Source organism: Anser cygnoides, chromosome 14, assembly GCF_040182565.1.
Source record: "Anser cygnoides isolate HZ-2024a breed goose chromosome 14, Taihu_goose_T2T_genome, whole genome shotgun sequence".
NCBI classification, from domain to species: Eukaryota; Metazoa; Chordata; class Aves; order Anseriformes; family Anatidae; genus Anser; species Anser cygnoides.
The window spans coordinates 14,243,148-14,269,160 of NC_089886.1; the positions used below are offsets into that span (position 1 = coordinate 14,243,148).

The following is a 26,013-nucleotide window of genomic DNA, read 5'->3' on the forward strand; positions in this document are numbered from 1 at the left end:
CTTTAGGGCTGAGAATTTTATGATTTTCATAAACACACCATAAAAGCTGCATCTGAAAGCTAAAGGTTTCTTAATAAAGCGTTTTGTAGACCTTACTTTGGAATGAAGCAGGTTGAAACCAACCATTGTGGCTGACTAAGCAAGGATTAGAAACTGGATGCCAACAGCTGAGATAAATGGATGACCAATGATAAGGTAGCTTTCTCGGAAGGGCAGAAAGGATGGTAAAGGCTGACTGAAATTAAAAGGAAAAAAAGGGATCAGGTACCGTAAGACAAGTGGGCTTGAAGCACCACCATAATTACATTCATATTTTTCTATATCGTTAAAAGAAAGTTTAAAGCAGTTAAGTACAAATTAAGTACATGGATAATAGAAGTTTAACAGTAAATTCTAAAACTTTACCTCTTATCTCCTCATATAAGGAAAACCCGATTTTTTTTTGTTTATTCATTCTAACAAATTAACCAAAAAACGTATCTTAAAAACTAGCGCCGGCTAACAACACGGTATATTTGAAAAAGAAAACAGAGAAATGATTTTGCAAGGAGAGAGAGTTACATGGTTGTAATTTTTTCTGTCATAAGTATTTGCTTTACGCATTCTGCATATACTGTTCCCATACCCTGCAGATCAAAATCAAAATTACACTTGAATGTTTTTTTTTTTATACAGGCAGCCATGTAACAAACAATTTCCAGATCTAAAATGCAACCTGAACACAGTAAAAGCAAATTCAATGCGTAAATTTTCTTTCATTAAAAGTAACAGGACACTTACAGCTATTCCTTTTCAGAGAAACTACAAACCTACAACAACTTGGTGATATTCCTTTCAAAATATTTAAAAAGCGATCGTAAGCTACAAAGTTAGTTGGAGTCTAACATAAACAGTTGGTGTCGAAGACCTGTTGCAACTGAATACTTGAGTGGGAGCAGTAAAATGAAGCAACTTATTACGAACAGTTTTAACAGCGCTCTAGGGTAAAGCAGTTATGGTCCTATTATGTTTTGGAACTGCTGGAATATAATTTGAATACATAAAATCAACCCACACCTATCAATCAGTAGCCCAGATCAAACACCTCACGAGTATTTGTATCTTTGCTGAAATCCAGTTAGAGCTGCTAAAAGACAGGCGTTCAAGTTAAAGTGATAGAAGCAACAATTTTACATGAATGGACGCTGATCTACGAAAGTAAATGAGCTCCAAAGGTCTGCCATGTAAACCCTGTACCTTTCAAAGGGCTGATATCAGCTGTACTAAATTGCAGTCCTGATACACACTCCAAAAATCAAGCAGTGCTCAGGAATATGAACTAACAGGATTTTTATATTACAAGACAGGCAAAGAACTACACTGCAGAGGAAATGTTAATGAATACCTACCGTACGTACAAATCATTTTACTAGCTTCTCTGAAGAGAAGAATTCCATTTGGAGATGATACATCAAAATTTAAACGTTGTGATCTAAAAAATAACAGCAAAAATATTCAGATGGTCATCAAAGCAGAAAACTGCAATGGATTCATTCCCTAAGACAAAAAAAAACATATTTGCTGATTACAAAGTACACTTCCTTGATAAATTATTTCTAGCTTTGAGTCCAAAGATGTGCACTGTTTCTTAGGCAACAGATTTAGATAGCTCATCATGTGATAAAATATATAAAAAAATTAACCAAAAATAGTGACCAGACAATGTGTATTTCCTTATGCAGTGACTGGTGAGTATCTTGTGCCTTTATACAGTCCAGAAGAATGCTGCAGATTTTCCACGATCCAAGTAGTTAGGCTAACACCTTACTTCTGTTTAGTTTTTAAAATCAGCTAAACCCCACTGGTTATTCTGCTACATAAAATCCGTGGCAATCATGAGACAGTTCTCCAAGTGTAAATTGCAGTATGCACTTTCCATGCACATTCAGACCTGAAGAAGACTGAACCATGTCATCTCCCCTGATGCTTTACCAAAGCCAACAAGAACCATTTTGTTCCCAATTTGGAAACAGCAGAGCTCCTGCCAATGTCCCTGTTGTATCTTTCTATTTTTTGTGATAAAGAAGCCTAACTTCTAGTTTATGCCTAAATGAAAACCATTAAGTACTTAAAATTAATTTTCAACACAGATCTTAAGCTTCTGAGTAACTTGAAAACTTACCCTTAGTGTTTATTTAGACTGAAAGGGAAAGGATACATCACTGAGTGATGTAAAACAGAAAATCCCCTGGTGACCTATTCGGTAGTCCTCACTTCTGATGATATGTGTAGTACTTGTACAACCCTTGTCACAGAGATAGGGGCAGGCATCTTTCATTCCTTTAAGTCCAATTTTTTTTTTTGTTTTCTAAGCCCGTATCTGCAGGGTCCTGCGCTGCAAATTCTGGAGTAAATCTGGGTGTTTATAAATAAATAAAACGTGCCTTGTATAAAACATTTGTGTATTCCATATGCACGAAATGATAATGGCTTGCAGAGGCAAAAAAAAAACACAACAAAAACAGCACATCTTCTCAATGTCGGAGTGGCATAATGCACAATCTGATACTCTGTAACATATTTTAACCATGTCAAAGTATATTGTATAATGCATTCTAACCTGTAAAAGCTAATGCAGTACACAACTCATGAAGAACTCCATCCCAGATGATGTTTTCTAAAGGGAACAAGGCAGATTTTCTGAATACCAATAGGCAGAAGAATAACATGAATATGCAAAGTAGCTTGAAGAGCCATCTTTTGCATAAGATTTATTGTTCCAGTTCCTCTTTGCTTTCGTTTACTATTATTAGAGTTCTGTATTTAGGTTTTAACAATCTCCTCCTTGAAATGCATTGCAGCCCCATTAGAGCATACTGCTTGTGCGTTGCGTCATGAATAAAAATAGGTTCAACTTCTCCAGCCTTTATTATACTACAACCAGGACAGAAGACATAATGAACCTACACAAACCAAAGAGGAAGTCACAGTGAGCAAGTCAACACAAATGAGAAGCAGGGAGCTCTGCCTCGAGGTCTGCGTAGCCATTGAGGGATTAGGAGTACATCGTACACACTCGTGCTTGACTGGGAGCCAGGTCGGAACAAAGCACGGATTTCCTATCACTAGATTAAACTGAATATTTTTTCAAACTTCAAATATTGCAACTTTTTTTCTTTGTAAGTTCGATTTGCAAGGCAAAATGAAAAGTGGTGAGAACACATACTTTTCTGCTGAAAACCCTAATTATTTTGGTCATGAAGATAACCAGTACAGAGACATTAACTATCAATTTTTCATTTCAAAGTCTTTTTTTTCCTTTGGGCAATGCACTAAATATTTCCGAGTGTAATGATAATTTCCCCAAATAAATTGTTCTGTTAATTGTGGTAAAACAAAAATTTTGTTCTAACACCTGCAATGTAAAGTATTGACACCACCTCCCGGAATCATTCTGAGGTCTCTTCAGCGAGCCTATGGAGAAGAAATTAGACCTGGGAGAAGTTACCTACAAGTCGGTTATAAATATTGCTGTATTGGATAATATTCTTTCCTATTTTGGCTAGAAGAGTTGAGCTAAGGAAAGGAACTGTAAAGGCAGTTGCAGTTTAAGAAGTACATATGTACACTTGTGCTTGGCTTAAGGCAAAAATTCAGCCTGCAGCAAATCTTGACAGTAGACTATTTTCAAGTATTTAATTATAAAGTCAGAATTTAACAATTTTTTTTTTTGCTAGTTAAAGCATACAATTCCACTAACTTGTAATATAAAAATCACAGCAGTCTCTCACACATTCCTGTTGGTAAAACAATACATTGACACTGAAAGCTGAGCTCTGTTCGTTAACTTTGCTCCAAAATAAAAAAGTAGCAGTGTTAAAGACAAAGCCAGACATCATAAGGATCAGCAAAACACAGAAAGACAGGATGCAGAATGCATACCATTGCAGTATTCATCACTTACATGATTCTCACGTGATTCTTACCTGTTTTGCATGAATTCTGCCATCAGCTTCAAGATAGGAGTTGTACATGCAGGTTCCTGGTACCACAATTCAATAGCTCTTTGCAGAACAGAAATGTATGCAGGGTATCTTCACCAAAATTAAAGATTGTACTGACAAAACAATGTCTTCCAAAACTTCCCCTAAATCTAAACTCTGTTGTTAGATGGGTGGGCCAGATACAGACCCTGACAGCTCCTTCTGACAAGGAGACTACCAGAGCTGTAACAAAGGAAAAGGAAAGCATTTTGTACACGTGAAGCTAACTCACCAGTATAGATATGAGTTTGACTTTTAATGAATGACAGAATTTAATTGCATTTAAAACTAGAAAAATTTACATATCAGCAAATCCTAGGGTCCACAATTTCAGTGCCACTTCCTATGTATTGTATTTGCTATACAGCGGTTGTGAATAGCTTCCTTGCGTGAAGTTTGTTTCCAGAGTATTCAAGAAAAAGAATTCAGATAAACTATGCGGGGGAGGCCAGGAGTTAGATTTCTAAGAACTCTTTCAGGAGGGCTGTTTGCTTGTCAGTACCCAAGAGATATCAGTTCCTCTAAAGCAGGATTTGAAAGAATGCAATATAGGAATAGAGTCTCACAGACTCTGCAATGTAGCTTAAAAAAATGTTATGAGTTACTGCCTGTATCAAAATATTTGATATGATGATTTGATACATAGCTGACCCCTAGTTTTCCCAACATGCTGAAAAAAGGGTTTGGATAAGAATGCAGACTGGTAAATGGAAGTGAGGAAGCACAGCTTGACTGGCAAAGAACTAAACAGTTTTTATGATACTGAACCAAGAGATTCTAACTATGCAATTTGCTATTAAAATATGATCAAGCCAATATAGTCAATGGTTTTATTTAATATTAAATTTATTTTTCATTTTTAACTTTGTTTCATCTCATATAATTCTGCTTTATTTAACCGACCGCACTAGAAATAGTGACTATTCTTAGGAAAATGCTATTGCCTATTCAGAGCATAAAGGCAACTACTGTGAATCTTACCAAGTAGAATACAGGCCAAGCACTCAACACTGGATTGTGAAATAGAAGTCTGGAATGTGCAAAGGTTTACTTGCTTCTAGGATATGCAGACAGCCATGTCCCAGTTCAATACAGCTCTTCGGTGAAGGCAAAGCCCTCACACGTAGCACTACTGATGAATGACAGTGCTGTGCAGACAGATGGAAGGCATTCTGGCTACTGCTGTCTGTCTGAGGTATCTAAAGACTTGTGCATTTTCGCTGCCAGCTGCTTGAGGCATTGTAGGCATAAACTATATATAGCGGAAAAGGTTGATGCGAAATACACTTCTAGACCTTGTCTCTCTCTCCTTAAGGGAGTTCTTTACATTTTAAATTAGACAAACTAGAGCTAAACATTCTATGGACAGTTACTCTGTAATATACATGGATTTAAATTCAAGTCCCATTTGCCTAAAACATCCTCAAAGGGCACAGATGACCCACGTCACCTCATACCTTTATAAATTCACTAATGCCAGTTCAATTTTTATCTGAGGTGGACTTCCAATGGGCTCACTCTCAACTAGAGGATGGTCAAAATACTCACAATACAGCAGATGTCATGTAGGGTACAGAACTGAACTGAGCTGAGCTGCTGATTCTCTAAAGTCACGCTTCTTCCTTGGTGGAATGCACCAAAGCCCCATTTTGTAATTTTGTGGGGTAAAAAACAATTGCCTTTTCAGATTTCAGAGAGAACAGAGTAACTTGACAGCCAAATCCACAGCCAAAACATAAGCCAGCCATATCAAAGGCTGCTAATATATCCAGTATGATTGGTTATCTTAATTCAAAAGTTTGAGCATTAAGCCCACATTCACTGTCAAGCAAAGACTGAAGTCATAGTCGAGTTTTATAAATGTTAGGGGTCAACAGAAAGGCTTCAGCAATTTGCTAGATAAGAAACCAAACAAACGATAAATTAGCTTTGAAAACAACATTATTTGTAAGTGTTTTCAACCACAAGCTTCAAGAGATCTGGCTAATTCAGGAACGTAAACTGACCAGTCAGCTTTACTGGTCAAGCTGAAAAGAATGCAAATGGGAAGAAACGATGCTAAATTTTGAATCTACACAACTGGCAGTAGCAGCTATTAGAAACACATTAGCGATCAGGTAGCCTAATCTCATTCGAAAAGGTGTTTAAGGAAACATCCATCTCTACAGTTGTTTGTTGGGCTCTTTCAAGTTTGTAATTCTGAACCCTTAAAACATACAAACTTAATATTTCTGATTCTATTTTTGAAGAACTTTTTGATCAAGCCATCTTACTGTTACACATGGTTTTATTTTGTTAAGAAATATCATACAAATTTGGATAAATAAGTATTAATGGTAGTTTGATTTTTTTTTTCTAGTGATCCACATCTGAAGAAGCATATGCTCAAACATCCGAATATCAAGGTCAACTGCAACTTTTAAATGACCATCCACTAGATAAAGCATCTCCAGGACGGATGAATTGTCTAAAGGTAATGGTTATGGTATCTCTCCCTATACAGAGATCTTCATTAAAAAGGCAATACTTCAACAATGTCATGCACTCACACATATACATCCCGTGCTATCTAGCAGACTGCAACTCTGAGCCAACCTAGTAATTTAATTCTTGCAACCCATTTTCTTATTGCAACCCTTTTCTTTTACAAACAACTAAGTCATTAAATACTGAAAATCAACTGGGAGTAACGGAGGAAAAAAAATGCCTTTGGGTTACCACCTAACTTTAAGAACCACTAAATGAAAGTAACAAAAAAGTGGATATTACTCTCAACTCGCAACTGAATCTCCATGGACTTACCTGACTGCAAGACCCAGGACCCTTAAACTACAGCCTCACATTAGTATGGAATAAAACAGATTAAACATTCAAAATCTCATCCAGGCTCTCTTGAAGTAAATAACAGAATGAAACATACCATTAAGAAAATCAGACTTTGATTCTACTCAAATTGGCATGGGGGTTTTCTGAGGCCTGAACACCTGCATGATGAGGACTGACCTACAAATTACAGATACCAGATGTTATGATTACAAAAGGCAAATAAACTTTCCAAAGCCAAGGTACTGGAATCATCATTGACAGCTTGACATATCAATGTTTCAGGAAGAATAAATGACTTTCATATCCTTTTTTCCCCCCCCTTCTTTTTGTTTGTTTGTTTGTATGTTTTCCTTCATCTTTCATTACTGGAACTCTTCGGGCAGATGCTATACTTAACACCTAAAACTGCTTAAAATATTTGGAAATATTTTAATGAAGTCTTTTGAGAGATCACCTAATGCAACTTTAAAACAAATTTTACTATTATTATCAGTATTTTCTCTTCATCCCTTGCCAGAGGAAAACTATAAATCTTGTCTCAGCTGAATGAACACCATTTATCATATTCATTTTCTTGTCAATACAATTATGAAAAGCCTTTGGCCTTTTTCCAAGGAGCCTGATTTGCTAGAGAAACTCAATTAGTATAAGCAAGCCTGCTACAAAACAGCCCTATTTGGCAATCTAGTGCAGCTTCAGCATACCTGACGATTCACCTCTAAAGCACGATCTAATAACTCAATCACAATGGCAAAAGAGAGCATACAATGCTGTTGTCCTCCCCCGCTCTCTGCAAGACCAAAGGACTTAAAAGAGATTATTTCTGCTCATTTTTGCCATCTACTGGACAAAAGTTAAATCCTAAACACTTAGGAAACAACACTCGGGAAAAAAAAAAAAGAAGAATCGCTCACCTGAGAGAATACTAAGTGTAATTTGTTTAGTTATGGACAGGGATCAGAACCAAAGTATCTCCTGCAATCACTTGGAAAGTTTATCGATGCTGCCTTCTGCCAGTGATTTACAAACAATTATTTCTGCATGTCTTCAGTACAGAATTATCGTCATCTTATGGTATTAAAAGCCCAGGCTTTTATCCCTTGCCTAACTGTATTATTTATTTACCGAACAAATGCAAGAAAATCAGATTTATTTTGGCTAATATTCTATATCTGCTGTTTTTAATACCGAAAGACTAGGGCTTAAAATATTACAGAATAAGATCTGTTTGCAAAACAGCTTGTACTTGGTATATTAAAACCAATTTTTAATTTTCTGATGCTATATTTGAAACTACGAAAGAAATATATTAATCAACGGATATTTAAACTTAATATGATAAAATCAGCATCTGACCATTCCTTCTCTTCCTATTTCCCTTTCTGTCCTTATATACAGTAAATAAGAGCTGAGATAACAGCAGCTTATTCTGCTGTAATTCTCTGGATCAATATTTGGATGAAGCTGGACTAAGCCAAATGAGGTGAAATCCACTGAATAGAAGCATGCATTTACCATTTATAGCCAAAGGTGGGAAGAAAAGAATTTTTAAACCTGTGCAAGAGAAAGCTAACTGAGAAAGCCTGGGCTTTGAACGCCACAAAGATGTGTTTTAGTCTGTTTATACTGTTAATACAGATTAATGAAATCCCCCAAATTTAGGCTGTTTTTATTTTTTTGAAATTAGTTTAATTCATTAAATAGAATTAATAAAATATTAAAAAAAACACTCAGAAAAGGGTCCTGAGGATTACATATCCTAAATCCTTGCATAAAAAAACCTCGTCCATGTATGATATGAATCTTTTCTTTTTTTTTTTTTTTTTTTCAGATGGAGAGGAGGTAAGTCTCTCTTATACCTCCCTCTACAGCTGGAGATTTGTACTTCTGCACAGAACAGCACGATACTCATACTGTACTAGGAAAAACAAAGTAAAAAATTTGAAATTGATGCATTACTGATCTACTTTCATACATCGTCCACGTTCTATTATTAAGTTTTAGGGTAACATAAGCACAAACAGTACTAATGAAGTTAAACGTACCCCAATGGTGCCCACTAGAAAATGAGATGCTAATTCACAGTCTGGCTTCGGTAGATTTTTTTTTTCTCCAGTCCTCTAAAACTGAAATTAAGTAATGCTTTCCACTGATTTTTCAGGGAAATGAAGATTATACTGCCTTCTGTTTTGGATTTTCTTTCTGCAAGCTGTGTCATGCAAGCAGAGCCTGCACATGAACAGAATCATTGCTGGCTTGTGAAGGTCTTAAAAAGGGCTTATCTGAATTCTGTGGTCATAAGAATTCTACCACCCACCACATAAGGACATCTATCAGATCCTAGCAGGCTCTTCTGGACAGCCTTTAAGTCCTCTCAGGCTAACTTCCTAGCCACAATTTCTGATAATGCATTCCTCTTTTATACTCCCCCAAAAATGAGTGAACAGCAGATTTTCATTATGTACTCAAAAGTATTTTTAAAAGCTTGATTTCTAATAAAACATGCAATTATACTTTAACATTTTTTTTCTGTCCGTAAAATAAACAAATGCATAATTCACTTCCACAGCTTTGAGAACTAAATTATAAAACCAATAATTTCAGTTACTTCACTACATATTGCAGTATTTTGTTACTAATATGACTGTGTGCCTAAAAAGAATTACAGCTACTGTATTTATGAAAATACAAAACATTTCGCTAAGTATTAAGAAAATACCCATGAGTATTATCATATTTCTTGGCATAAAAATGTATACAATATTGAAAGCAAATAGAGCTGCATTATCATTATTTATTGAAGAAAGCTAGAGCCTAAAGATTTTGACTTTGTTTTCAGATGTCCATTTTCTTCTGATCAAGAAGACTGCAGGTGTTGTGATATTAATAGAGTTGACATAAATAGAAAGTAACTGACTAAATTAAAGACATGATTCATACCAGAGAGAGAAATCTCCCCAGATAGCACTCGTATAGTATTTTTTTAAGCACTTTTGATGTTAAACCAAATGTAGGTACATTGTGCTTTGAGTTAAAGACACAGCTTTCTCTTTATGAAAACATTATGGATTTATGAAAGGACAGAAGCCATTTGGATATGTTTTCTAGATTAGTAGCGTGACATAACAAAAAAGTGACCTCTCTGTGGTCCTTCCCAGTTAACTGCATGGTTGCCATTGTGCTGTAATTTTAGCTGATTACACATTAGTTCATTTAGCTTTGTTTCCTCTTCCCCACTGTGCCATACTATTAAACTAATGCAAGGGGCCTGGTATCCCTCTGTGCACAGAGTTGGTATTGTCATAGTGTAATAAGGATACATCCAGTCAAACAGCATGGTGTAGCTGGTCTTTGTGTTTAGTGCAAAGGCAATCCCTCGAAGATCTCTTGCCAGCCCGATCAACATACGCTGTCAGTGGGAAAGAGACACAGTAATTGATTTTCACGTTAGCACAGAGCAGATGGAGTAATAATCAGCCAATAATGACCACATATCTGATTTTGATTCATTAGTTTAAATGTCTCGCTCAAATCCTTTTTTATAAAAAGCACAAAGATTCTTTCAACAAACAAGATTTCCACAAGTTTTATAGTGCTAACACTAGCAAAATGCTTAGAAAATGCTTTTGATTATTCAATATCCTATACTAATGAATAATGCAAATTAAAACATAATACATGAACAGAGTGTATTAAAGTTTAAGAGTGCTTCCTGCGTTAATATATTTAAAGTAACAATAACAATAAAGCGTTCATTTAAGCTTGTAATATTTTAAATGAGGTGTAAGACTAATTGGTACTCATAACAAGCTACAATTAAGGTTACACTGAGATTCTCATTGTATTGTTATTTTAATTTTTTTTTTTTAAGTCATCTTCCAAGTTAGGTTTCTTCAAAAAGTCTTTGTTTACAGAAGACCAAGTTAACATCTATCTGTATTAATGTTAGTTCCGAGATGATTTTTTTCCCCCTTTAGTGACTGAACAGTGGCTTCAGAACCCTTTCAGCTCAAAAGCAGACAACACTGTGTAGATAATTAGCCCCTACTAAAGGGCTGTTTTCAGGATAATTAATAGAAATCATTAAAAAGAATACCAGTGAATGAAAAAATATTTTCACAATATAAACCAACTTTCAAATGTAAACAACTATTCTCTTTTTGATAATGAACTAGTAATAATAAATTTTATCCATGTGTTGCAAGGTGGGGTTTCTAGGGCTTTTCATTATGAAAGACCACAGCACTGCAAAGCTTAGTAAAAAAAAAAAAAAATCACAGAAGCATGGCAACAAAAAAGTAAGGAGCTTGCTTTTTAAAAACAGAGTTTTCAATAATGCAGCACTTGATGATAATATTGTAATATTTATAGCACTGAGAAATGCAAAAGGTAAGATTCACATATTAATTCTAAATGGTCACATAAAAAGCAAATTACGGCTGATGCCTTGTTAAACTGCTAAATGTAATCTTACACAAGGGCTAATTTCTACTTTTCATATACAGTCACATTAGTTCAATTGACTTGGATGGCACACACGTAGATTTATCTGAGGATAAATTGAGTTCCCTATGAAATGCTGGTAAGGTTGCTGGGAGTATTTTAATATTTGTGTTTCCTTTCTGTTGTGCATTGTAATGGCCTGAACTTGCAAGATGCTCAGAGGTCTCAACTCTCATTAACTTTAATGGAACTCTGAAATCACTAGAGAGGAAGTGTTCAATACTGAGAAGATATGACGCAAAATTGTAACTTTATCCTTATATTCATCGTATTTTCATACTTGGTGCATTGTTTTGTCCACACAGAAAATAAGTATTTAGCAGATATGGTTGCCAAAACGTCAAGAATGAAAAGAACTAGGCAGCAACACTTTATACTTCTTTCCAAAGGGATACAGAGATACAACAGCATATACAAGGAAGTGGAAACCTTTGAGTGATTTTGGATCTTTTGCCCATTCTAGCCACGGAAAATGATGTAAGCAAGACTGCACAAAGAAAAGGCTGATGCAAGGAAGAAGGGGAGCTACAGCCCCTGGCAAGACATGAACTTGCCTTTGTTTGAAGATGCACTCAGAGGGAAAGAACTCGCCATCTTACTGTGGTCTCTGGAACATGGACTAGATAAACACAACCAGCCAAACACATATTCCCGTAACAGGCTTATTCTGTCTTTATAAAAACAACTGGTTGTAAGAAAACACTCTTTTGCAAATGTATTTAGAAAACAAATTGTTTGTGAGCGTTATAAACTGTTAATACAACTCAACGTGCAACATACTTTAAACTACAGTTCCAGATTTGTGAGAGCCTATACAAATACCAGGTAATTTCAAACAACATTTGACCTTCGATTCTAAAGAAAGGAAAAAACCTACTACACATGCTACATTTCTTGGCTTTCTATTCTTTGACTTCAGATATTGCTATTAGAAGTCCATGCCACTAACCACAATATTCTTAATAAATTATCTCAATGTACAAAGCACCATAATATTCTTATGCTATAAAATACCAGTGAACTCGGTGGTTTAGTTATCCATTGGAACTCAACTTTACGAAATAATGTCAATAGTTAGCAGTATCAGGGCAGCCTGAATCCTGAGATAAATCCTGCTCCACTTAAGTGACTGGCAAAAATATCTTTAAGCTTAATCTGGAACAAAAATAATCCTAAATTCCACATTTGCTTAAGTCACACTTAAAAAGAGGAAAAACAAACCAACCAACCAACCACCAAACCTACAAAACTTCTGAGACATTTGAGTTTATTAGTCCATTGCAAGTTTTCAAAGAGCATCCGTATGCACAAGATTTATTAGTGACAAACAATATTACACACTTGTACATCTACTTTTAGGATGTCATGCTGCAGGATTGAAAGAGCCCTGCAAACTTAACAGTACAATCTGAAGAATACATTAAGACACTGCTTCATTCAGAACTGAACACCAGCCATTTCTGTGCCAAAGTGACAGCTGATAACAACACCAGCAACTGCAAAACGAGTAAGATGAGAAGTGAAGCACAGTAAATAAAAAACACGTAGTAACAACAGCTTGTCAGTGGTATGTGGGCTTACACATTGATTTTCTTACTAAGGAAAATTTTGTTTAAATTTCAGTTTCAAAGTACTCTTCCCTGAGCACCAAAGAGATGGGTCTCCTTAAGATTAATTAAAACAAACCAATTTTTAAGAATTCTTGTGTGTTGGTTCAAAGTCCTGAATAAGATTTTTCAATGGATTTTTAAAGGAAAAGAGAGGATCATTTAAATATTTGCAGGAAAAAAAAAAAAACTATGACTTGCCAACATGTACCAAGTGTCTGACTAACACAATTTAACACAGACGAGACTACTCACGCCACCCACCCCCAAAATGGGGTTTGTAATGGAAAGTCTGACAGACCCTTAACTATAGTGGCACTACTGGGTGCAGCTATAATATTACCCTCATAATTCTACTATATAATAACAACAAAGGAAAAAAAAGGTGAAGGGTCATTGCGCTTTGTCTTTAGAATTAAGATGGCTGTCTTCATCCTTACAGCATACTCTTAATTCTGGAGACACGTCTTAATAACCTCTAAATAGTTCCAACAAAAGAGCCGTGTCAGAGGAATGAGCAGGCCCCAAGGTGTTTCAACTGGAGTGTTTTCATCTGCCTTTATTGCTCTATCCCTCTCCAGAATTAAGGCAATAACCTGTGATAAATTATTCAGGAACTGCTACAGGGATCAAAGCAAAATCATTCTGTTAAAGTGCTGTTTGCAACATTTGGCACTTAGTGTGAAAACTTTTAATGTGTGCAAGCTGAAAATCAAGGATTTTAAATAATTTAACAGCATGGAGTTTCTACAAACCAGCTAAAGATAGCATGTTGCTATTTAACTGCTTTTTCCTCAGATACTTTTTTTCATGCGTTTCTATCAAACCTGATGATGTCACGACCATAAACAAGGTACGACAGAGATTCCGGCTACCCAGTCGATATATTACTTAACCGGATTGTCAACAGGAGCCTTTGAAATTCTTAGGAGAAAATTAGCCACTGTTTTAATATTGGACATCTTTCCTATTAATATAAAACTGTGAAGAAAGAACCAGCAACGGGAAAAAAAAAAGGCAAAAAGGAAAGTACGTAATTACTTAAGCCATCTTCAATTATATTTGATCTCACTGGAAAAGAAGCCTAAACATATGTTTTATATGCAGATTTAATGATTACAAATGTATTTTAAAAAGAAAGAGCTCCCTTGCTGTGATTGTTTTTCAATGGTGTATTTCAGAAATATTAAACAAAAACCCTAGCCAGTTAGAAAGTCCTAGTAAAAACCACAAATTAAATGAATTTGGCAGTCCTGGACCATTTTCATAGTGATATTTTAACAGTGTCATCTCCCTGTGGATTGGAATACTAAGCATTTTATTGAAGAACTGAACTGTTTTTGTTTTCAGTACTTGCAAAATGAAGTACCTGAAAGCACTTTTGCATGTATTATTTATTCATCATGATAGAAAAATAGCTTTAACCTAATAAATTATGTTTAAGAGAATTTAGAGCAAAAGTTTTGTTTATGATAAAGCAACAGATTTAGTTCTTTATCAGTAGCTTAAAGCACCAAGTTTTCTTTATACAAATTAGACAGATGGTGCTTACAGTAGAATTTACTAAAGGTCTGTCACAACAAATGCAGCCAAGCTGCATATTTAATCACTGCAGAACCTTGTCTACCTGCAGCTGCCAACTGCTAATCCAATTTCCCTGATAAATGTGGCAAGAGACACGATCAGCAATAAAGAGCATCTAACTCCATTTTCCTGCAGGGCGTCTTTTGATGAACATTTAGGACGGAAGCACGGAGTGCACTGTGTGGCCCTGGCTTGTGGCAGCTGCATGCATTTTGAAGACACAGTTCTCAGGTTACTCACTTAATTCTGCCACTATCATTATGTTGCTATTGATCTCAGTAGCTCTTGTCTACACAGCATTACTCTAGATGAAGCTGAATCAGGCAGTTATCATGCATCAAACTTGCTCAAAAGCCTGGAGATTTCCCCTTAATTACTTGTGATTTTATTTGCAAATACCGTTAAAGTGTAATCAAGCAGTCACTTTCCAGGGTCGTTAAGAACTTGCTAGTTTAGGAATATATCACTGGCACTCCATTAAAATTTCTCTACTAAGATGGTTTCAAGCAAACCAGACAGGACAACAGCAAAATTATTTTAATAAACTGAACCCTCACGAGGTAAATGCAGTTTCCTACAGAAGGATAATGCTATCCAATGACCACTTTGTTTGAATTTTTAGAATTTTAAACTTTAAAATATAAAAGATGATTCCAAAATAGTTTAACTGTATTTAACAAATGAAAAGTTATTAAAATCAAATACGTAAACAACAAATGAGGAAACTAGAATTAGGTAAATATTGAAATAGTATCAGGTACTACTTAAAAAAATAATAGCTCAACTCCAGTGATTATTGTGCATTGTGCATCTTCTTGTAACGTGAGATATATTGCATATAAATTATTTATTAAATATTTCTAGCGTATTTATTTTCTTATGAAAAGAAGTAGATAAAAGTGGTGACGTACATTTAACTTTCCATTATCTCGTGAAAATTTTTAAAATAGTGAATTAGAAATTACTGTTAGGGTGTCTTCAAAATTACCCTGCGTAGCTAGAGCAAGCACTCCGGTGTGCATTGTTAACTATTTATTCAGTGACAGTAGAAGGGGCTCTCTTTAATGCAATAGTGTTTTAAGTATTATCATTCCTGATGATGCGGCTTGTATCTAGCAAATCTTTTTCTTCCCTAAAATATACTGTTGTTTTGACACAAACAGCTTGCTACACTTAAGGATTTTACTAATAAAACATAATGTTGTGTTAGATATTATGACTGTTGCCACAGCTGAACTGACTTGTCAAATCAATCCTAATATGGCTCCCACAGGCACATAAAAACCTTATTTAGCTATCAGTTATCCTAATCACTTTGTTCAGTTTAAGGGTGCAATACTTCAAGACCAGTTCCTATTTATACATATATGCCCAGCCATTTAATAAAGTCTTGATTTATATAATAAATTCTTGTTTGAAAAAAATACTTTAAAGCAGCAGTGTTTTATCAAGTGTGTTACAACATGTCTCCTTATACCCCCAAATAAATATGTTAATATACACAAACAGGATACTAGCATGGAAAAGGGAAATGTTACATACAAAACAGATAAACTATCACTGAAGAAAAATGTATCTTTCTGATTATAAACGGTGCTCAAATGGGGGTCACTTGATCTGTAAGCACTGAAAAATCCCAAAGCTTTTATCAGATATTTGTACAAGGTTTCTTTTCGGATAGCCATTCATGATTTTTGTATCCCTATTGTCTACATTCTTAATTATATATATTTATACAGGTATTAACATACATATAAGCATACACATATATGCATTTCAACAGAGACAGACAAAAGAAAGATGACAATCTGTTGCTAAATGCCCGCCCAACTATCAGTTTTTTACACCAATAACTTATTTCCCTGTAATTGAAATAAACCTACCTTTGCCTCTTCTTGTTCAAAACTACTGTTGAATATCTGAGTCACACTTTCAAATGAAACTGTGAGAGGCAGCATGAAATTCTCAAATTCATCCTCGTCTTCACCTACAGGAAAAACAAAACAAAACAAACAGCAAAAGCATCAGATCATATTCACACCATTGTTCATAAGGGTCAGTCTCTTAAGCTTTTATAGAAAAATCTCACTGACATCATCAGAATTTTCAGAAGAACTACAGGAACAACAATTTGAGGTTTGACATTTTTTACTGAGCTATAAACAAAAGACAAACTGTTGATCACAAACGACTTGTATCTGAGACTAGCATGTCTCCACATTTCACACCTTTATCCTTTCCATATTTCTGTTTTCTCTGTTAATCTGACAGCATTTGCTCAATACATTAGAAAAAACACAAAATATAGATGAGACTCAACAGTTAGAAGACATTGGATTTAAAGTTGCAATAGTAAATTAGACCGTTCCCTGTGTATGCTTCACAGCACAATGTTTAAATCACAATGTTTTATGATGACATGCTATTTTTTCTACTTCCTATCTATTTATATAGGATGAATCTGCCATGGAAATAAATCCGGACTATGCTGGGGTTATTTGTATCACATCATTGTCTCATTTGTTTCAGAGGTGTGAATTTGGAGTAAATGAGCAAGATGTTGTGGGAATGGAAAAAAAAAGTGATCATCTTGGCTAGACAGCTGGAAGACTGGACTGTTTCTTTGCCTTGTCATGATGCTGAACATGTAATTATAAACAACAACAAAAAGTTTTTATAAATGGCAATTTGCATGGGAAGTGGTACTCGTGCTACTTATCTTTAGGTGTTTAACGAGGGTGTCTTGCCTCTTGCATGCTAATTCCTCTCTAGAGCAATGCAGAGTAGGAACTAACTTATGCTTTTTAAAGAGTTCTTTGCTATAGGGCTTCTCTCCCTTCTCTTTTCATTGGCTAATCAAGCCTGGGGAAATCAAGATAGAGAGGAAATAGTTGTGTAATCTTTGCCTAGGGCATCTATAAATGGTCAGTGTCAAACACAGCACTTGGTCCAGACTACTCCTTGAACCAACACTAGGACCTTTTTCATTCTCTGCTTCCCAACAATACCATTAATTATAGATTCTTACTTCCTGGGCAACTGATAGATAAAACAGACATACTCTAAGTTGCAACTGAAGTTAGCTGAGTCTTTTGCGCATCAAATTAGTTGCACAAATCATAGAATGGCTCGTGTTCAAAGGGATCTTAAAGATCACATAAACCCAATCCCCCCGCCATAGGCAGGGATCCCACCCACTAAACCTACAGACCACTGCCAAACCTAACATAAGCTTTACAAATTTGTTTCTATTCTTCATATACTCATCTGCAAAATGGGTTTAATTCCAGCTTCCTATTTCACAGGGATACTGCAAAGATCAAAGCACTCACCCAGAAGAGGCCAGGAAGAAAACTTCTGTCTTCAAAACAGAACATACTGACTAACATACAAATCCAGGTGACAACCCAGAAAAAAACTACTCACTAGTTACTCATTAAGCTAGGAAGACACATCTGAACTGAAAGAGGCAAATATCCTCTGACAGAAGTAACTGTGATCCTACAACTAAAGCTGTCTCATAACAACATATATATTTCCAATGGAGAGGAAATGGAAGTTTCATAGTCAAACCCAATTATGGCATTTTCTCAATTCTGAATACTTGGCTTTGTGACCTAAACTGCTTCCTTTTCACGTAGGACTTCCATGTCCAGCTTTCCAGATTTTTTTTTTTAAAAGCAAAAGAAACACTTCCGATAACTTAAGTGTGCTGCATTGGTCCAGAACAGTATCAGAACCTTCAAATAGCAAACTATGTTCAAGCAAACTATGCATCCTGCACATGCAGAACTAGGGAGGCTCAGACACTTCGTGGCAGCTTTCAAAGCCCCTGCTGGCAGCAATAGGATTTGGTGGACTTTGGGGAACTGGACTCTAATCCCATCCATCTTTGCCTGTCTCCTCTGCCATCTTCTCTCCATTCCTTTCAACCCAAGTCAGTCTTTTTATTTACCATTTCTGGAACCTTTGTGAACTCCCCCTCGTTCATGGTAATCTCAGACCATTCATCCAGCTTTTTCTATCCTTCCTTAGCCAGCTCTAGCTCCTCAGTCAATTCCAATACAGTATTAGTTTGTGCTCCTAATTTTTGCTCAACCAAAGCTTCCTCTCACGCTCCTAGAAGTTAAACAGTTACTGATCATATTATTTCCTATTTCTTTATGTATTGTATATCCTGATGCTTTTCCTCTTAATTACATATCCAATTACTACCTAAACATTTCTTCCACATTCTCACATGAGCCACATTCACATCCCATGAGCAGCACAGTATTAATGAGGAAAGGAAGAAACGATGCTAAACAAACCTACTATGGTAAATTGTTCATTTGCTATAATTCAAACTACACATACATATCCTCGCTATGTCCTTTGGGGAGGAAAAAAATTGCATCACTTGTTCATTATAGTAGGTCTGTGTGTGGCTTAAGGCAATAGTGTTTTAAACCTGCTTTACTTGGAGAGGTTTGGCACTGAGCATGACTGCATATGCCTGTAAGTACAGGACACTGACAAATCACACAGAATAGCTCCTGAAGGTATTTTCTACAGTTTAGATCTACTGCTTTTGGTAGTGCAGAAGAAAACGAAAGAAGTGATAAAAATTTATTAATCCTTATAAAAACTTTTATTTAAACACAACTTTTTCTGGTGTTCTTCTATTAGTTTTGGTAACTATGTAATTCACACAAAAGAATATTCAGTTTACTTTAGAAATCTTGGACCAAGAACCAGTTGGACAAAATGGTGCAATTCTAAATGCCCCCCAAAATTATTAAAAACACAACCAGGGGCACACAGATATCAAAGTATATTTATATCAATACAAGGCTGAAATTATTCAGCAGAAACCCAAGTGCATTTTGAAGCAAATACTAAATAATACTGAATAAAATACTACTGATTTTTCCTAATATAGTTTGATTTTGCTATTTACTCTAAGAGCACCTTGTTTAAAATGTAAATACTCTGAATTTATTGTATTTCATTCATCCCCCCAAAATATTTCTACATCAAACTATTACTCAGAACAGCCCCATTAATGATAATTCATCTTCATGCTATTCCCATGTAAATAATTTAGATATATCATGAGAAGATTATATATAAGTTCTTCTTGTAATTTGAAAAAGCTGAAGAATGCAATCGGTACTATGCTTTTTGGTCTAAAAATGCTGCTATGCACAGTTTGAAAAATCTTTTGATTCACAAGAGTACTGTCACTTAATGCTTGCACTAACACATAGAAAGCACAATACGTGTATCCTTTACTTTTTTAATTTGGATCCTAACATGAAGCTCACACTTGTTTGTTTCTATAGATGTGCCTTTTTTTTTTTTTTTTTTTTTACCAGTTCAAATCCAAATTTATTCCAGTAGGAACAAAAAGGACAATAGCCAAAAGACCGACATACATTTTCTTCAGATACTCCTGATCATTTCAGATCTCGTAGAGTTGTCAATCCAGAAGAATCACAATGATCTATTAGCTTGAAGCCAGTCATAAGTAACAAGCTTGCATTTTGTTTGTCTGGTGTATCTTTACACAACCTGTACTCTAAGATGTAATTTTTAATACTTGCAATCTTGTTTTTACCAAATCTTTTTTTTTCTCCCCCACAGGAGAAGCTACTGAAACTACATGTGTAACCTACTTTGCTTTAGAAAAATATATGTACTGCTTATGTAAATAAGACACTTAGCCAGTATTGAAAGCCTTTTTAACTGCAAGTAATCACAGGTCCAGCTCACAATTGCCATTCTTAAAAAAAACAGAAACTGATGAACATAGTTTGGTCTCATCTCCAACTCAACTGTTTTCAGCAGCATTCAGTGGCAGACACTACAGGAACCCATTATCATCAAAGGGAATCTCAGCTACTGTTGACTTACAATGTTGTGCCAATCTTCTGCCCATATGCTGTCTAGTCAAGTCCTTGTATGAGGATTAGAAATCAGCATACAAAAGACTTGCCACCTTATTTTTGGAAGCCCTTGTCAGTGGCCCACTCTAAGAACATCTACAGGTGTCTGCACTCACGAAAGCATTCTGTAAGGCAGATCCTTAGCTGACGCAGGTCCACAACTCTGAATTGGGCCTCTTATCAGAACTATGGCAATTTGAGACACGCTGCATTCTTCATCAGCTTCTCTAACGCATGATTTGTTTCAGTGTTCATTTCGGCAAGCCCAGCCTTCCCCCATCTACACAAGAAAGAGGTAGGCAATGCAGATGGAGCTCTGCCTTTTAGTCTGGTGGCTAAAGGTTGTGCCTGGATTCCAAGTGACTGAATCCTTTATTACATTGAGCTATTACATTGAGTTTTACATGCATCTAACTGCTCTGATTTCCGAAAAACGTCTCAAGATGTAATACCAAGTGCATGCTCAAGTACTGCTGGTTGAACTGCAGAATTCTGGCTACTGTTCTTACTAAACTGAAGGTTTTTGTATATTAGGAACTTGCATGAATAAATGAATTAAAAAAAACCAACAACAATACTTTTACTAGAAGCTGGAAAGTTCTGGCATAATCAGTACTTTACCGAGAATCTCAAAGCACTTATTTCATCATGTATTTTGTAAATACCTCGTATCTGATAAAAGAAGTGCTTCTATGTAAAAAAAAAAAACACAAAAAAAAACAAGTATCAACTTGTCTTGCTTATTTCTCCAACAGAAGGCAACAAATAGGCTGTCATTGCTTAATGCCATAAATCTCTAAAGTTAATAGGCAGTGATTTAAATACCACTATAAATAAATATTTATTGTACAATTAAACTGCTTTTTAATTAGTTAAATAAACTTAAAAATCCATAGCATTACTAACTCTTAACAAGACAGCAAGGCATCTCAGGGATGTCTGAGGAGGACCTTACCTAAATCTACCATGAGAAGACGAGTGAGAGCAGTGTAGAACATTGTCCGGCACCTAAGGTCACTGAGGCTGTAATTATCACTGATGCCCAAGAAAGGGAAGTGTTTACTCTGTTGAAACACAAGTGTGTGAAAAGTTTAGCATTCTACAAAATTTACTACAAACTTAACATTTTTTAACGTTCTAAGAAAACTTACTGTGTGGTTCTGAAGCATGAACTTCACAGCCTCTATTTTCACAAGCTTTTTTAGGAGACTATAAGTAGCAGGTGTTAAGGAAATATCAGCCTTGCAATATTATGACTACATTATCAGGTTGTACAAACTTTCAGGAATTTTTAGTCAGAAAAAAAAAAACCTAACTGAAACAACAACAAACGTAAATTAAAAAAAAAATCTTGAAATTCATCTAGAAATATGTCATGGAGATATTCTTTAGTACATTAAAGACCTAATCTATTATTAATTAAAGCAATTACTTTTCATGGCATATATTCTAGTCACAAAAGAGACAAATGAACTAAATGACTTTTATAATTAAACAGAGAGTTTCCGATAATAAATGGTAGTGTGTTTTCCCCAGACAGCCCCATGTTATCAGCATGGTAGAAAAGAAGTATTTCTGCAACTGCCTGTGTTGAAGACTGGCCTTGGCAATGGGATGGGCAGCAGCCCTGAGCAGCACTGAAGTCATGGCCTCAAAATCATGGATGTGATCTTACAGGCCTGTCATTATTTCAGTTACAAATAAAAGTGTATCTCATCCACATTCAACTATGTTAACCACTAAACCAAAGAATTTTCAGATGTTTAAGAAGCAAATGGAAATTTCTTAGGAGCATACAAAGGCTCAGAAGCAAAGCCAAACACAAGGTAGTACAGCAGGGAATTTTAGACGTATCTATGGATACTTCCACAGTAACGCCAATTTTTCAACCTTGTACACATAAAGCCAACCTAACTGACCACTGCTAGGCATTAACTGACTTCCTCCATTCCACAGACTGGCCAAATTGAAGGCAGTGACGGTGCAGATGCCAAGTAACCACCACAGTACGGAGCCAGGCCCTGGCCGCCACCTGGGCCTCTGCGCCACACTAGCAGAGCTCCCGACTTCTCCACAGGAGCTGCCTGGCCCCGTCCTGGCATGGTAACCCTCAGTCCGACTGCACCTTCTTGTACACAACGGCTCCCAGGGAGATGCACACTAAGTAGCATAAAAGTAACCTATTCTGTATTAAATCAAAAGCTGAACTTGCAAAAATTAAGTTAGAGAAGGCCTTAAAGGTCAAAAGCTCAAGACTTGTTTCACAAGTTGAATCCTTTCCTAGCTGCAAATTACAAGCATCTTTAACCACATGAAGACATGCTAATTCCCCAGCTCAAATGAACTTGGGCTCGGGGGAAGGAGATAACACTGGCCATTCCAATAAACGCCATGACAACGCCTCTGTGAGCTTTTGTTCAGCAGGTAACTGCTGCCACCAGGGATGTCTGCAAGTGAGGAGAGGACATGGGCAAAGCGATGGCCTGGATTTTCTTACTCCTGCTTCTCCTTCATTTGAAGTAAAATTGCTCTATGACTTTCAGCAAGTCAGTTAAATTCCAGTGTCTCAGTTCTGCATTGACATATCCAAGTATACTAATATACTTTTTCAGAAATGCCATAGAAATATTCAAAAAGCATCAACATTCACAGGCAATGAAGGCATGAAATGAAAGAAGAGACTTATGGGCTTGTACATTCTATGACAAGTATTATAAAAATAGGACTCATTTGTTTGCTGAACACAGTTCATCACTGGCATTCATGAAGTTCTTTAGGAAATAATCAGTATGTGATTGCATAATGTTACAGGAGTGCATATGCTCCTGTACAGACGTAGAAGATTTTACAAATACCCGTAACTCTTATTATCGCTGGTTGTTATTTTTTTCCTCCCTCTCCAAGTACTTCACTCTGTCATCCCTGCAAATAATTGGTGCAAGTGTTCTGTTGGATTACTTTTATAGGAACAAACAATTTCCTTTTTCATTTTAAATGGATTTTTTTTAACAGGTAAAAACATACCAATAGGTTTTATAGCTGCTACTAGAAAATCTCCTAATCTAGTTTTAAGATGATTCTTTTGTCAACTTACAGCATTTTACATATCATTGCCTGTTTTTATACCGCGAAGCTACATTCTTTTTTCCCCGTTAAAAGAGAGAATCTTTCATAACACTGGAAGACTAACAAAGACACAGATAAAGAATTTTTGAGAGACCATAAATATTTTAACTCAAGTTATTGTACAAAGTAACAATGAAACCGTAGTTATTTTGATACAAAAATATACAGTGAAAAAGTTAATTATTAGAAAAAACTAAACACGCATGAGGGAGCACTATGGCTTCAAAGACATAAAGGAATGAGTAACATATTCCATTATGTAAATGAATTCAAAGATATTTCAGGACTGATCAGCTAGGAGGGACATAATGATTTATAATTCAAATAACTGAGCTTTGAAATCAAATTGGGCTAATATATTTCGAAATATGCAAACCTGGAATAATTGTGAAAGTAATGTAAACCATGACACCAGCTCCAATCATTTGTTGCCTTTGTTGTTAATAATGTCCTATGTTTTTTTCATTTTTTTCCTCCTCTACTATACAGTACAGCTACTGGGATTATTATTTGCTTTTAATTCTAGATTATCCTTTAGAAAAAAGAGAGTATTAAACACACAAAAAAATACCAATTTTGAAGACTGTCTAGAAGCTGATTGACTTACAGGACAAGTACTGAAATTAAATAAATTACTATTTTAACCTTTCAGGCTAGCCACAATTTAATCTATATCAAATACCGAAAATTGATCCACTGGATCCAGCATCTTAACAATACTCTGTTTCTTTCAAAGCAATATATACCTAATACCTTTAAAAAAAAAACTAATATAATGTGAAAAGGCCAAAGTTTGCAATGCCAGGAAGTAGTTATAAACTACTTCATATGTTTGAAATAAAAAGTACTTCAGTATTATTATTAAAAAAAACTATTGGTAGAGTTTTTTATAGGAAAAAAATACATATCTTTAAAAGCCAAAATGACCAGTGAAATTGGGTTGTACATCATTTTCTGGGAAAAAGGAAAAACAGCCTCGACAGGTGTAATTTATCATTTTTCTGATTTAATACCAAAGAAATATATTAAAATAATAAAAAGAATCCTGAAATCCTCAAAATTTGTAGTGATAAATAGCCCTCCCTGTCTTTATTGCATTATGCCTACTAACAGAAATATTGCATGGTGGATTTTGCCAGACAAGGACGATTATTTTCCAATAAAAAGTTGCATATTAAATTCCAGCACAAAAGTGGGTGTCTAATACTTTTGAAATCTTTTATGGTTTGCCATGGAACACAATTTTAAACTTAACTAATACAACATCACAGTGAAGTGAACCAGCATTAAAGCTGTCTTTGTACAACCCCACCCATCTAAGCAGAAAAGCTACTGTTCTCAGAATTTGAAGTATTTCCACTGAAAAATAATTGAATACATTTTTGGTATTTATGTTTTCAGTTAATCTCACTTTTTACTAGTCTTTAAACATTTCCAATGAGGTTTAAGATGTATATTTATGGAGGCAGTGCTGCTTTACATCCTGACTATGCATAGGGGTCTGAAACTGCTCTTGCAACAGTTAGCAAGTTTCTGCGAAGAAAAATACAATTTCATCACAATTTTATTCTTCAGGAGAGCTTGGGTTATTAAACATCTATTTTTTCATCCTTTCTAGGTCCTGATATTATTATGTCTATTTCATGCGCACAAACTCATTTACTGCAAATATAATTTGAGTAATTTGAAAACTAAAACTATCAAGACATTTCAGCCTTGGAAAAAGTATTATTTACGTCAGTAGTTTATACTGACCCCCCATTCTTGGGAGCTAGCATGTGAATAAATGCCTTTGAAAGCCTCCATAATACAATATGAAATGCTAGATGCTTGTTGGCTTTAACAATAACATCAGACTGATTATTTCAGCAAGTATACATGTATGAATAAATAAGCAAGCATTGTAAGTTAGGGGCACCATGTTAAATTTCTTGGTTACTTTTACATTTTGAACCCTACTGAAGCCGTAAGTATATCCCATAAAAAAGAGACAGCTCATTAGTCTCTTCATAAATCTTATTAATGAAATAAATTCCCTTCTGTTTTTGTAAAAATTTTTAGTAAAGTTTCACTTTCAAGTCCTTTCCAGTCCTATTTCTGTGATGCCATGAGAACATAAACATTCACATTTAAGAATATCTCGAGTTAGCTGTTTAATGGTATGTCAACGTACACATTGTTTGATTTTCACTGAACAAAATTCACTTACAGAATGTGGAAAGCTACAATCATCTTTCAACCCAAGGAAATATATTAAAATTCTTCTTATATGATTAGAATTCTATGGAGAAATAAAATGATTCCAGTCGTCATATTCCACCTGCCTACCCCTCTGCTTGTCTAACAATTAATCTTCTCTAGAAAACTACTGAAAAGTTGTTTTTATTTTAAAACAGCAAAGGATTTCACTATTGAGTG

At 35.4% G+C, this 26,013-nt stretch overlaps 1 protein-coding gene across 7 annotated transcripts in view; it reads right to left on the minus strand.

Moving 5' to 3' along the window:
• The window catches only part of RANBP17 (RAN binding protein 17), a 159,250-nt gene that overhangs the window by 39,936 nt on the left and 93,301 nt on the right, over positions 1-26,013 (minus strand). For 6 of the 7 annotated variants that reach the window (XM_048064754.2, XM_048064755.2, XM_066977084.1 and 3 more), the window contains exons 17-22: positions 21,621-21,684; positions 21,425-21,533; positions 16,426-16,529; positions 10,169-10,257; positions 3,966-4,073; positions 1,389-1,471 (exon numbers count right to left, since the gene is read on the minus strand). In XM_048064754.2, coding sequence (XP_047920711.2) covers positions 1,389-1,471; positions 3,966-4,073; positions 10,169-10,257; positions 16,426-16,529; positions 21,425-21,533; positions 21,621-21,684 — 557 coding nt within the window. The remainder of the gene's footprint in view (positions 1-1,388; positions 1,472-3,965; positions 4,074-10,168; positions 10,258-16,425; positions 16,530-21,424; positions 21,534-21,620; positions 21,685-26,013) is intronic. The other variant, XM_066977083.1, reaches the window with a different exon arrangement.